The sequence below is a fragment of the Sus scrofa genome, chromosome 15 (genome assembly GCF_054392235.1).
Source record: "Sus scrofa isolate SSC_HxYL_T2T_F1_AM1 chromosome 15, Sscrofa_HxYL_maternal_Yorkshire_Landrace_v2.0, whole genome shotgun sequence".
Lineage (NCBI taxonomy): Eukaryota > Metazoa > Chordata > Mammalia > Artiodactyla > Suidae > Sus > Sus scrofa.
The window spans coordinates 49280366-49295157 of NC_139397.1; the positions used below are offsets into that span (position 1 = coordinate 49280366).

The 14792-nt window shown below is 36.4% G+C and overlaps 1 protein-coding gene across 2 annotated transcripts in view; it reads right to left on the reverse strand.

Moving 5' to 3' along the window:
* Positions 1-14792, reverse strand: part of CSMD1 (CUB and Sushi multiple domains 1) — a 1878204-nt gene that overhangs the window by 902615 nt on the left and 960797 nt on the right. For both annotated transcript variants that reach the window (XM_084999785.1, XM_021075826.2), the window contains exon 5: positions 3448-3655. In XM_084999785.1, coding sequence (XP_084855911.1) covers positions 3448-3655 — 208 coding nt within the window. The remainder of the gene's footprint in view (positions 1-3447; positions 3656-14792) is intronic.

The following is a 14792-nucleotide window of genomic DNA, read 5'->3' on the forward strand; positions in this document are numbered from 1 at the left end:
CGTTTAATACACGGATAATTTGGGGGCCTTACATCATCCACCACTTTTAGACTGCCTCTGCTGTAGTCATGGCAACCTCTACATAAAGCAGAACTGAGTTGGTAATTTCACTCCAAATTAAATGAAAATATGGCTAATCCTATTATTGTTCTTAACAATTTTCCAAATAGCTTCTTCTCAGAGTGCCCTTGCTTGTATAGTCTATCTTTTAAAAATAGATTATTGAAAAATTATATGTGTTTGTGCACTCTCTCTGCTCACAGCCATTACCATTGTCCCACTCTCACCGCCGTGTAACCTTGCACCTCAGAGGACACACATCCACCTACATCGCCACTTTGGGGATAGGTAAATCTTTTAAATATACTGATTTAGCATTAAACATTTCAGAGGCTGTCAGTCTCAAATTGTGATTAAATAATAGCCTTTTCAAGATAAGCCATATTATGCATTTGTATATAAGTCTTAGGTAATTCAAGGGATTCTGTTCTGTATTGTATATGTGCCCATGTATATTTCAATAGTGATTCTGCAAAACTATCTTTCCCTTCTCAGCCTCCACTGAAGAGTAATTGGAAGATGACTGCTCCATTTAAAAGTGGTCCTATGGCTGTTTCAAGATATTCCTCTTTGTAATTGTGATAAACACTACATTTCACCCCAAAAAGATCTGTTGTCCCTAAGCCTGATGCAGCATGTGTGCTAAATTGCTTCTCAAGTGGCCCATCTCCCCTGTGGTGGCACCTGCCCAAGACTTTAGGGTCCAACCCTCAGTCCTGGAACAGGAAAAAGGGAACTTCCTGACAGGCCATTAGGCTCAGGCCTGACTGTCCCACTGAGGAGACCATCTTACAGAGAAAAGAACATGTCATTTGGGTTCAGAGGCCCCCTCAGCTTTGCTACCCCTTGTTCTTCTTGCCTCTAAGCTTCTTCATCAATAAAGGGTAAATATATGAATGAATTCCCTCAGGGCTTTTGTGCCAAGACAATAGGATAATGCAAATCATCACAAGAATATGATTATCAATACAACTCTCCATCTGTCTGACAATGGCTATTGAAAGAAAGAAATCATGAACCATCAGGGAATCTAGTTATGAGACAAGAAGGTACACAGGGTCAAAGTCTCACCAAGAGCTTTTCCAAAGACTGCACAATTGCTTCCAACTGGTGCTTGACCATCAATCCTGGCGTTCTGGCAAATACCAAGACTCCAGAGAGCTAGAGAATGTCTTCCAGGTGAGGCCCAGACACTGGAAGGCAAGGGCGAATTGTCTGGCTGCCATGCCGATGTTTTCCACGTGGCCATGTGACAAGGATGGGAGCTTAAGCTCTCAGGCCCCACAGGCTGCTGAGGCCCACCTGGCACTTCAGACAGACCCAATTTTAGCACACTTGTGACCCTGTCCACACACACTTCTCCGAGTGTGATATTAAAGAAAGTGGGGACATGTGACAGAGATGAAACAGAGAGAGGAGAGGATACTAAAGAATCAATAGGGGTGAGAAAAGAAGAAACATGCAAAACCCAGTCAAGTAATACCATTTACTCCTTCAGGGCCCTCAATGGACACATGTAAAATGAAGGAGACTGGCCTCCTCGGGGGTTGGGCAGAATGTGTGTGTAGGAACCATAGACCTTTTTCAGGACAGTGTTCCATATTGGCTGGCTTCTCTGTTCAGCATCCCTATTTTTCTTGCTAAAACTGAGATGGTCATTTTTTTCACCTCAGAGTTCCCTTTCTTACATGAACTAAGTCTGTTTGGCAAAAGCCATCCTGATGATGGATTCTATAGTCATGGTCCAACATGCCTCCCTTTGTTCTCTTTCCCCCATGCTGATGGCTCACCATCCAGGTGATGTCCATGTTTTCTAGAATCTCTCACAAATAAAGCCTTTAGCATTAATCATCTACTTTTTGGAAAATCAGTCATCATATATTTTTCATTGCAATGATTTTCTGAAAATCAAAACAAGGTAATTTTAAAGCTAGGAGAGTACTGCATCACTGAATCTCTTACAGTGATCGACAAAGAAAAGACAATCAGGAGATGTTCAATGAGTTAATTTATAAGCTCATTTATAGAGCCCTTTTTTATATAAGCAGTTATAAGATTTGCCCAAGGTCACAAGGATGGTTTGTGAGAGAACTTGGAACAGAATCTAGGACACGCAGCTCTCAGTTTGGTATCTGTTTCCACTAGCTCTGATGTTAGAAAAAGTAAAATAAATATTAACATAAACCAACCTTGAATGTTTAAATTGTACTTCATAAAATAAGCAAAATGGTTGCCTTGCTCAATCTAAAAGTATTGTTCAGATGAATGAAATTGAAAACAAAGATCATAGAGGAAGTGGTTATTTTTCTCTTGATCGAAGTAACATTTAACGTAAGGACAGTGAAACTAGTGAAAAAAAAATGAATCTATAAATACAAATCCTCTGCTTTAAATCTTTCATCTTAGAAAATAAAATTCAATATTTACAATTGGTTTAAAACAGGTGGTCTAATTTACAACATGTTTCAGGTTAGATGTTTTTATCCTTCAGTCTCTGTACTAAAATGAAAACTTAAACTAGAAAGATACTCTGAAATCACTCATTTCATCTTCTCCTCCACCAATCCATAAATACTTCCTCTCTTCCAAATTAATTTCAACTTCCAGATTTAAGCTTCCTTCTAGTTCAAGACCTGCAATGTACAACTACTCTAGTTTTTAAAAAGCAAAGAAATTAAAAAATTAAAACAAAACAAAATCTTCAACCCATAAAGAATGACTTAATTTGAGCTAGAGTTTTAACATCTATTTTAAGCCTTTAAACATACTCTTTGAATTCTTCCTTTTCAGTTGTACATATAGACACAGCTAAAGCTGCTCTTGCCAGAAACACTATAAATCAAAGACTGCAATGGATCAGATCCAGTTTTTTTCTGTCTCTACTAGCATACACACCAGAGAACTGACCATTAGCTGACCAACTTTATGCGTGTATCAGATTAGTATTTATGATTCACCTGAGACCCTCATAGGCCGTTATATGATTTGGTGCAGCATCTTCAAGGAGGAAACACAATATGCAATCACACATCTGCAGCAGAGGCAATAAATGATTGGTACCATGACATTTTAAAATCTCCACCATCTAAAAATATCTGTTCACACCAAATCAGCTCTACATCAAATCCCAAAACCAACTTAGCTCACTTAGCTGTTATCTTCTGTGTCACTTTATAAGATGAGGACATGGGAAGTTTCAATGTCCAAGAAACAGCAAATGTCTCCAGTTCCAAATACCAGCACAAAGACATCTTAGAAATTTGGAAAACAGTCACAATATTAGATGACTTTTTAGTGGCCAAAAGAGCAAGGCAAGGCAAAAGAACACCCAATTTTCTGACGTCTGTTGTAGGATATGGGTAAGGGCATTTCCTGCCCAGTGCTTACCATATGGACGGTGCTTCGGTTCCGCTGATCTCTAAGAAGTCATATCCTTCCTCAAGCTGAAAGTCAGTGAAGACCAAGGCAATGGTGTCACCAGGTTCAGCGAGAATGGTCCACGTACAGTCTGCATTGTTCTCATACTCCGAAGGGAAGTGAGGGCTGGAGATGGAGCTGCTCGTTCCCCGTAACGTCCCGCCACAAGCTCCCTCAGCTGGAAGGGCCAGATGCAAAGAAAACATGCTTGAAAATGGCCACAGACACAAGTACATCTACAAGGTGTAACTCTGGATAATTGAGGCACTCAATATAACAAGGGGTTTCTTATGATTTGTTAGTTTAGTTCTATGCAAAGACATAAAACATGTACCAATATCATCACATTGTTAACTGAATTGCAGTAACAGAAAGAGCTGAAATTGCATCTTCTCTAAAATCTGGAATGTGCAGTTACTATACACCTGATATTCACAGTCAGCTTTATAGGATTTTTAAAGATTTTCTCTGAATCTTGGAAGATGGAAAAAAGTTGGCAATTTATCCTTCACTTTTTGATACCTGGCTTTGAAAGTACAGTGATCTTAAAAGAAGTTGTCGCCCTAATCTTTATTTTCTGTAGAGTTTGGAATATGCACTTGGTTTTGAATTTCAGATAAGTTCTTGACTAATATGATAACAGAGACACATCAATCCATAAAAGTGTTCTGAGTAGGAAATAGTTGCATGAAAACTTAAAATGGATTATCTTGGAAAAGTGACAAGGAAAAGGTCAGTAAGATAAAATACGTTTAGGGTATAAATTAGTACTGGAATAAATATTACTTTGAAGAGAAATGGATCTTGTAACATTTTCCACAGAGTTAAAAAAATTATATAATCATCGATTACAAAATGTTTTATACAGAGTTAACTATATATATATTGGGTAGATAAATATTGGACATGTCTATAAATAGTGTTCTTCTCTCTTTCACTCAATCCCTCTCTCCTTCCTTCTCTACTTCCTTTCTTCCTTCCCTCCCTCCCATCATATAATCTTAGCAAAAAGTACAAAGTTGGGCCTCTGTATCTGCAGGTTGTGCATTCATAGATTCAACAAAAAACAGATAGAAGATATACCCCCCACAATTCCAGAATGCTCCAAAGAGCAAAATTTAAGTTAGCTACATAAAGACACTATTTACATAGAATTTTCATTGTATTAGATATTATAAGTACTCTAGTAATACTTTAAAGTAAATGGGAGGACTGGGTGTGTTATATGCAAATATTATACCATTTCATATAAGAGACTTGAGAATCCCTGGATATTGGTATCTGCAAGGGTCCTGAAACCAATCTTCTCTTGATACCAAGGGACAAGTGTATTTAGCAATTAGGGATATCAGTGCTGCAATTTGAGTGATTTATAGTGATATCTCACACCAAGATAAGGAGATTTGCCTTTGGCAGCTAGTGCAACTAGACAGCTAGACAAGATAACTTGGAACAGATATATACACTGATTACTGAAAATAGCTGTGTATATAAATGTATCACACACTTAAATATATAGATACCTCTATAGTAATATAGTTTTTTATATACAAACATATCATATATATGATCATTAACACATAATATATGATATAATTCTATTTCGTATGTAGGTTTTATTGATATAATTTTATTATACTCTATAAAATTAAGTCATCTCAATATATTAACAGGTGCTAAACAACAGAGTCACGGAACTTGTATAAAAAGACAAAATGTCATAGACAAGTAAACTTTAAGTTATCAAATTCAATGCTGGGGTTGGATGATTAAATGAAATCTATTCATTTAAATCTGAGAGTCAAGAATGCACAAAAGCTCTATAACAACTCGCTGGCAAAAAGCCTTCTTTTTACAAGTATTCCAGGAGAAAAACTGATACCAAATTATTATGGAGTTTTGGAACTGTAACCTATGCCCTGAAGCATTGTTTATTATTTTAAAGACTTATAAACAGATATATTTGTGTGCATAATAATAAACATAAACTAAAAGTGCATAGGAAAAGAAAAATACTGGGTTCTTTGGGAAAATACCTTGGCAGCCTTGACCAAACAGAGGTGATATTAAGCCTATCTGACAAGAGTTCACATGCACCGGCACCACATATCAACTACGGACCTCAGCTGTAGCTCCAGCACAGAGGCCTGGGGTTCCTGCCCTGCAGCCTTTATCCCTTTGGTGGCTCAGTTATTGGAAGATCTGATGACTTGCAAAAGTTATATATGGAGCTGGGGTGAAATGGTTTTTCCCAGACTCTAGGAAGTGGAGTCAACTGATACATGAATATTTGATCAGCTGATAGAGCTGTGTGGGTATCTACCAGCTGATTTCAACCTTGCTCAAATCACCTGACCACTCAGCAAAACATCTCCATTCTGTTTACCATGAGGATGGTTGAACTGGGTAACATCTCCACTGTCACTGCTACATCTCCTACTTTAATCCAGTAAGAGAGAGTTGAGACACTCAGTCGCTAGATTTTCCTAGGACTTCAGGTGAGGATGGGAGCAGATCAAGAAGGGCCATACTTTGGCAGGCTAGAGAGTAAGTTCTGGCTCAGCAATTCCACATGAGACTGGAGAGACCATCACAGGCACAGCCAACTGGAACAATTTTTTTTTCTTTTGTCTTTTTGTCTTTTCTAAGGCCGCACCCCTGGCACATGGAGGTTCCCAGGCCAGGGGTACAATGGGAGCTGTAGCCCCGATCTACGCCAGAGCCACAGCAACTCAGGATCAGAGCCACATCTGCGACCTACTCCACAGCTCAGGGCAACGCCAGATCCTTAACCCACTGAGTGAGGTCAGGGATGGAATCCGCAACCTCATTGTTCCTAGTTGTATTCATTAACTACTGCTCCACGACAGGAACTCCTGGAACAATTTTTATGGCAGCTTTGCTGGGGATAGGAGTGGTGGCATAAGGAAGACAAAAAAGAATAGAAAATGAAACTAAAGAGAAAGAAAATATAAGAAGTTGGCAGCGATGAACAACTATAATTCTCCAAGGCTGCAATCACCATTGTGTTTCCTCTGGTAGATATTTCAATGACTGTAGATTTTAAAATGAGTAATAGTTAGAATTCCATCAGGCTAAACAGATGCAGGATGCATTATAATTCTCACTGCAGCATTTCATATAAAATATTACAGATCACCATAAGATAGTCTGATTGATGATATCAAACAAAACAAAAATAATTCATACCACTTATTGGATAAAAACTTCAATGATAGGAAACTGTATTACAGAGTGAGGTAATATGTATGTGTGAAAGCATCTGCAATGGTGCTTCAAATATTTCTCCAACAGAACATTGTAACTTTCAGTTTCTTCCCTAGTTTTATAATAAAATTTTTTTTCTAAACTATAATATTTTATACATCTGTGCATGTAATAACATGAGGATGGGTAATGTATTCACCATTTTAGACTGGGGAAATGTTTCTTAAAAGAAATTAATGATTTCATGTTCAGATTTATGCAAATCTCTAAGTAGAATAACAGTAAAGGTAAAACAATAAACATTTTTCAAAGCACATTTGACCTTAGGAAATTTATTAATTAGTTAATATTGGAAATCATTTTAGTTGTGAACTTATCTTCTAGGCTGGCCACTAAAGATGTTAAATTGCATTCTTCCTAATATATCACTTAATGATAAAGCCTTGGCTGAACAGAAAGGAAGCCTCTCTCCTTAGAGTTTAGGGTGTTATAAGGACCCACATAACATGGGAGGGTTTATGGGAGAGAAGTGTATTAACAGACTGCTTTGGAATAAAAACACAAATTTGGAGTTCCCGTCGTGGCGCAGTGGTTAACGAATCCGACTAGGAACCATGAGGTTGTGGGTTCGGTCCCTGCCCTTGCTCAGTGGGTTAACGATCCGGCGTTGCCCTGAGCTGTGGTGTAGGTTGCAGACGCGGCTCGGATCCCGCATTGCTGTGGCTCTGGCGTAGGCTGGTGGCTACAGCTTCGATTCAACCCCTAGCCTGGGAACCTCCATATGCCGCGGGAGTGGCCCAAGAAATAGCAACAACAACAACAGCAACAACAACAACAACAAAAAAAGACAAAAGACAAAAAAATAAATAAATAAATAAAATAAAAAAAATAAAAACACAAATTTGAAACTCATTTAGAAGCAGCCACGTAAAAAATGCATAGAACATCAAAGTGTTTGAACTCTATAATAATGGGTAAATTAGCAGGATAAAATATACTGTATTATTTCAAATAATATATTATCTAAGCTAAACAGAAATAATTAATGTTACTGAAACAGAAGAAACATTAAAGTAAACCAATATACCAATATATATTTTATTCAAAACAAATATATAAAAATAAAATTCAAAACAAAAATACAACACATGAGAAATATTTCTAATACTATAGCAAAGAGATAATGCATATACAAGAAGGAATTTCAGAAAGAATAAGTAGAGGACAAGTTTTAACATCTTTTATCAAAGGTATTAAAATTAAAGCAATAGTGAAATACCTAATGTTTTAAAGTATAGGACAAAAAATACAATGGAAAATACCTAAGGGCAGCATTGACAATTATTATCTCCTTATATTGATGTATACTGATATGAAACTTTAGGCAATTTGACAATATACATGAAAGATATTATAAATGTATAATGTTCATTCCTCAACAAGTTACTTGATTTTGGGTCTAATATTTATTGAGAACATTTTAGGTGCTTTATTCTGCACAAGTTCTTTATATGCACTTTTTAATTGAATTGTTTCAAAAATATATGAGAAATTGTTGCTATTAACCCTATTTCAGAGTTGTCAAAAGTGATGTTCTGGTTGTTTATAAAAAATGCACAAGGGGAATGTTAAGGAAGTCATCAAATATGAACATGATCAACTAAGTAGAATTAAAATTAATCCAGTATAAACACCCCATTGCAAAACATTTTAAAAAGTTGACTTCTGCTTTGTGCCAAAGCAAACCAAACTGAACTATATTAAGGCATATGTTTACATTTAATATTTAGACTGTATTTTAAAAATATAGACTGTCAAAGGTATAGAATATTTGAAATAACTGGGGCATTACAATAATGAGATATGAGTGATTTAAAGAAATTATTTAAGGTTTATAAATAAATAGTTCAATAAAAAATTTCCTGAGATAAAGGAATGAAATTGTAAATGCCTTATTATTATGTATGTAGAACTTTGCAGAATTAATATTTTCCTGAAAGGGTATTTTATATCTCAGATACTGATAAACTATATATTTAAAATATACCAGGGATGCTATTATTGTTGTTTTAAAATAAATTCTGCCATGTACATTTTTGGAAAGGAAAATCGCTTATGCAGTAAAAAACAAACAAACAACAAAAAAAAACCTAACCTATATATTATTTATCTGAGTTTTGGTGTCAATTTTATAAAATAGAGGAGAAAAAATAATTTTATAGCAATACACAATTACCATGTAACTACTGCTGCTATAAAAGAAAGCATACTTGTTTGGGATGTTCCTTCTTTCCACAGAATACCACAAAGAATACAGCTCTGCAATACGTTCTGGGTTCCAATAAATTCTATGAATTACCTTGTTTGAAGGATTAAGATGATTAGCCTTCAAAGTTTCAAACCTATAGGTATATTCATTGTACTTGCCAAAAATTAAAGTAGAGGCATGTCTGAAACTTTGAATATATGTGCACAGTGCAGTGGTGCACATGCCCTCTACCACCTGTTACAGACACACAAAGTACCTCACAAGACTCTTATTCCAATAGCATGGTGATGATAAATTACATTTTATCACATATGCTGCCTTATTCCTGCTTCAAACAAGAGGAACCCTGCCAAAGTTCCCTTGATTTATTTCAACTAAATATTTGAAAACAATGTATCACATATAAGCAAACATTAACATTGTATTAAAAAGTCATGTCAGGAAGCAGTTTTTATAATTAATAAGAAATAGGGCGGTCAGGACAGGTACTAATTCTTAATTCACTGAATTCCATGAATAATGGCTGGTGGCCCAAAACACCAGGAATTGGCTTAGTGTTTGACTTTTGTAAAAAACCTTGTATTTACCTTCATTCATTTGTTCATTCAATAAATACTAAACTCTTATTATCTACCAGGTGCTCTTTAAATGAATTAACATGAAATAATTCTCTGAATATAAGCTATTTTAAGGCAATATTTGAAATAGAGAAGGTGGTCAAGAAGTGAGCTGGAGGAAGAACATTCCTAAAAGATAGAATGGTAAAGTTTGTGGATCTGAGAAGATTTTGTATGTACATATCTAAGAACAGATATTCATGTGCTGCAAATATCATGTAACTTTTCCTGGGCTCATTCTAATGCCATTAGCAAGGCTTCAGAGGAGAAACCATGCCTTGTCGATCTAAATAAATCTAATTTACCAATAGGATTTTGACTAGAGAGCGAAGAAAAATGTACAAAGGGCAGTCACTGTTCTTGTGATATTATATAATTTAGAATTGATATTTTCTTTGTTTTAAATACATGGATAAAACAACAGGTAAAACAATAGCTTGTGTTTTGCTTTTTAATCTACACATACACCTGGTCATATGTATATTTTTTTCATAAAATGAAGTGTAGAATGGGATCAACAACTCATATCTAGTTATCATGGATTATAACACCATTCATATTTTTTTTGTTATCGAGAGAATCCAGGAATGTTACTACGCTAGATTTTATTTGAGCATTTATGCTCAGTCCCATTGGACAAATCTTCAGTACATCTAAATGACTTATTCTAAGTCTGCATCCATGATTCTGTGTGCTGCAGGAGTCTTTGTCTTCACCACACATCATCACCAAGGACAGTTCCCAATAACAGTAGGTGTCTATATTCATATCTTTAGATGAATGAACATGACTGAGTATGACCAAAGAGATACACAGTTCCCTGTAAATACTATGTATTTGGCAAAATGACTGTATACTCTAGGCACAGGTGTGCTAACTGGAGTGTGTGTGTGTGTGTGTGTTACACATGCCCTTGGGTCGCAAACAGAGCCAGTGCCCCATCCAATATCCCTTCACTCACTCCATATGTATATGCACATGCCTAAATGTCTTCCTAAGGCCCTTCTAGAGAATCAGGATCATGTTTTTTCAAGGAAAGGGCACATGCTGGGAGTATTTGGGAGTAAACATACTCAGAAGTAACCCACAAACATTGAGGGAATGAAGTGTTGTGAGTAAATACCGCAGCTTCTCTGTTGTGAAGTGTAATTTATGTGGAGTATCAGATAACTCTAAAGAAACTTAGAACCAATTGCTACAGGACTAACTCTATTAAAACACACCTCATTGTTATTCTTCACTCTCCTGCCTTACTTCTTCACTATCTCACTTTGCTTCCTGAATCACCTCCCAGATAAATGGTTTGCCCTTACTCAGGATCTCAGAGTCTATTCTTGTGGGACCGAGGCTAGGAAAATGCAGGTGTTGCTATTTTTTTTCCCCCATGGGGCATTTTTTTTTAAAAGTATAATTGACTTATAATGCTGTGCCAATTTCTGCTGCACAGCAAAGTGACCCAATCCTACATACATATACATTATTTTTCTCATATTATCTTCCATCATGTTCTATCCCAAGAGACTGGATAGAGTTCCCCGTGTTATAAAATAGGATCTCCTTTCCTATCCATTCTATACGTAATAGTTTGCATTTACTAACCCCAAACTCCCTGTCCACCCCACTCCCTCTGCCTTGGAAACCACAAGTCTGTTCTCTATGTCTGTAAGTCTGTTTCTGTTTTGTAGATTGGTTCATTTGTGCCACATTTTAGATTCCACATATAAGTGATAGCATATGTTATCTGTTTTCTCTTTCTGATTTACTTCACTTAGTATGAGAATCTCTAGTTGCACCCATGTTGCTACAGATGGCATTATAGGTGTCATTGTTACTTGATTGAACTACAGGGTGCCCAGACACTTGGCTACACATTACTCTGGGAAGACCTCTCCTGCCTTCATTCATGGACTCAGACTGGCATTTATACCATGGGCTCTCCTAGATCCAGCCTACTGACTGCAGGTCTTGAGACCTAGCCTCCAGGGAGCCCGTTCTTTAGAACAAATCTCTGTATTGCTCACAATCTCCAAAAATAGTCTCAAAATCAGATATGAACTTTTAATTACTTCTGGATCTCACCATATAGCATTTAAAAAATTTTTTAAAGTACTTAATTTTTAAAAGTTTTATTGAAGTATAGTTTTTTTTTTTTTAAGTGCTCAATAACAACACATTGAAAATAATTGAACTTTACTAGAGCAATTGCTGGTCTCTTGATGGACCTGAGGATGAAGGCACCACTTCTACCCCACAGCACTGGACTAATACAATGGGTTACATAGTTGGTATTTATAACACCATGAGAGAAAATTTACTATAGTTCAATATGCATTCACTGATTTTGTTTTTTCTGTCATTCGTAATAGTAAAACTTGTACAGCAGCAGTAGTAACACTGGCCATTAAGATTTCAGGATAAAAATCTCTCCATCTAAAGGCCCCAAGGAACATATAGAGATAGTTTCCTATATCCTTGTGCTTATTTTTAATGACATCATCAATTTCCATAGGAAAATTATGAAAATCTAAGATACCCACAATCATAAAATATTCACTCATAGTTTATTTGCAGTTACCAACTCGGGAAATGTACATGAATGAAGACCTCACTGTTTCTAGGAGATACCTACACCTCATTATTACAGGTATCTCCCACAATGTAGAGTAGCAAGGAGAAATCCTTTTTTAAAATTATTACAAAGAGATAACACCAAGATTACCGCTTCTCAACCTCACTACCATTGGCATTTGGAGCCAAGTAATGTTTTTGTTCCGAGAGGCTGTCCTTTGCATTGCAGGAATTTTAAAACCATCCTACCCTGTACCCACTAATTGCCAAAATTATCCCATTGTTATAACCAAAAATGTCTCCAGACATTGCTAATTGTTCCATGGGGGGCAAAAAAAATGAATTTAATTAGTGCTTTTCCCAGTTCTTTTCACTGGTATTATACAGATCCTTTCTAACAGGAGGAATTAAAACCATATTAAAATGCTATGTAATATTCTGTCTTTGGATTGAGATTAATCACTGATTATATATTTGATTTATTTAAACTTATTAAAACATAGGGAGACTATACATATATTCTCCATTAAGCAATCTGTTTATATGAAATAATTTTAAAGATTAGTACTTGAAAATATTGTCATTTTGGTACAGTTTACATGGTTTTTTGATAAAGTGTGCTAGGAAAATTAATTAGGAAACAGCTGTCAAATTTGCAAAACTAAAATATTTTATCTCTTTTAGAAATACCTGAAAATCAGTACAGATATAATACATTTGCTTTTATTTAACATATCTCTAACACTAAGATTATATTTTGATGCAAAATACATGTGTGACAGAGATAAATTTTTATATGACAAATTATATTTTCAAATATATAAGTTTATAATTTCTGAGATCTGCTCTCACAAGGTGCTTAATACTTTATTCATAAATAAAATAGTAAAAACACATGTTTTACTTGGAAATTAGATATAGAGGTTTCAAAACTAGAGGTTATTAGCTGTATTTAAAATCTATACATATAATCACAGACCTTTGGACTCATCTCTTAATGCTGTTACACACACACCCACACTCCCACACACACACACACACACACCCACCCACCCCTGTATTTAAAACTGATCTTCCTATAGTCCTTTCTCTGGAATCTGTTTCACTCAAATTGACCAGGTTGATCCTTCTAAAATTTAACCTGAATCTTAAAACTTTTCATTCAAAACTGTTAAACCTCCCACTCCATCACTCAGAATAAAATCCCATTCAACCAGGACCTGAGAAGCATCAGGTGATCTGACTGCTCCCCTCCCCCCAGGTCCTTAAGTTCCCACCTCAGCCTCTGCTTTGCCTGGTCTCTGTCCACTCACCTTCCCTCATCCCCTCTGGCCAGAGCCACCTGTGTGCTTCCCCAGAGCCTTTGCACTCATGGTCCTATCTGAGGTGCACCTTCCCTCTGCCTTCAGGTCTCTTCATAAGTCCCCGTCCTGGGTCCGCCTTTTCTTTTTTCTTTTTTGTCTTTTTGTCTTTTGTTGTTGTTGTTGTTTGTTGTTGCTATTTCTTGGGCCGCTCCCGCGGCATATGGAGGTTCCCAGGCTAGGGGTTGAATCGGAGCTGTAGCCACCGGCCTACGCCAGAGCCACAGCAACCCAGGATCCGAGCCGCGTCTGCAACCTACACCACAGCTCACTGCAACGCTAGATCGTTAACCCACTGAGCAAGGCCAGGGACCAAACCCGCAACCTCATGGTTCCTAGTCGGATTTGTTAACCACTGCGCCACGACGGGAACTCCCGCCTTTTCTAAATTAGCACCTCGTTTTGATTACTCCCTGCTCCTCATCCTGCTCCATTTTACTTCTCAGCATTTTGCTAAGTGCAAAGCCTTGATCTGTAAGCTTTATGAGCCTGCCTTGCAAAGGTGTGCCCTGTCCCTAGGAAGTAGCTTGGAACTCAGTAAAGTTTCCTTCTGTTTTGTTTCGTTTGTTTGTTTGTTTGTTTTTCCCCCTCATGATGTGAATGACTTGGCATTTCCTGTACTTAGAGCTGTTCTACTGAGCCTCCACTCACTCCTTTACTCATATTTAGTATGAGTAATGAGACTACAAGAAAATATATCTCTGGAGCTAAGCATGGCATCAAACTATATCATTTCTTAGAGTAGAAATAGAAAAGTAAGTTAATTTAGTCATAGAAATATGATGCATTTTCAAGTATGACATTTACGTAAAATAATATTCTATTAAAAACTGCAGCAAGCCTCTACATAGAGATATTTCAGATAAAAATTAATTGCCAAGGAGAAAGTTTTTTCATTGTAGCAACCCAGGAGGGGTTTAGTTGGCTGTTTGTTTTGCTTTGTTTGTTTTCAGCACATCGCTGAGCCACAAATCCAGAAATTTTCTTTTAATTCTCAGCAGACCATCATGGAAACTTCAGCAAGAAATAAAGTCAAGGCAGGCACAGAAAGCAAAATAATCAAAGCAAAACATTAAAAAAAGGAGATTATAAGCACGCTTCCTGGCAATGGGAAGAATTATTTCCAGTTCCATAGTTAAACATCAAACATAAAATTAGAAATCACATATAAAAAGTAAAGTTTATTAAAATAAACAAGTAACCATTAATGTAAACTAAATAATTCTAGCCAATATTGAAATAATACTATTAAAATTAATATGTATCTTTTAT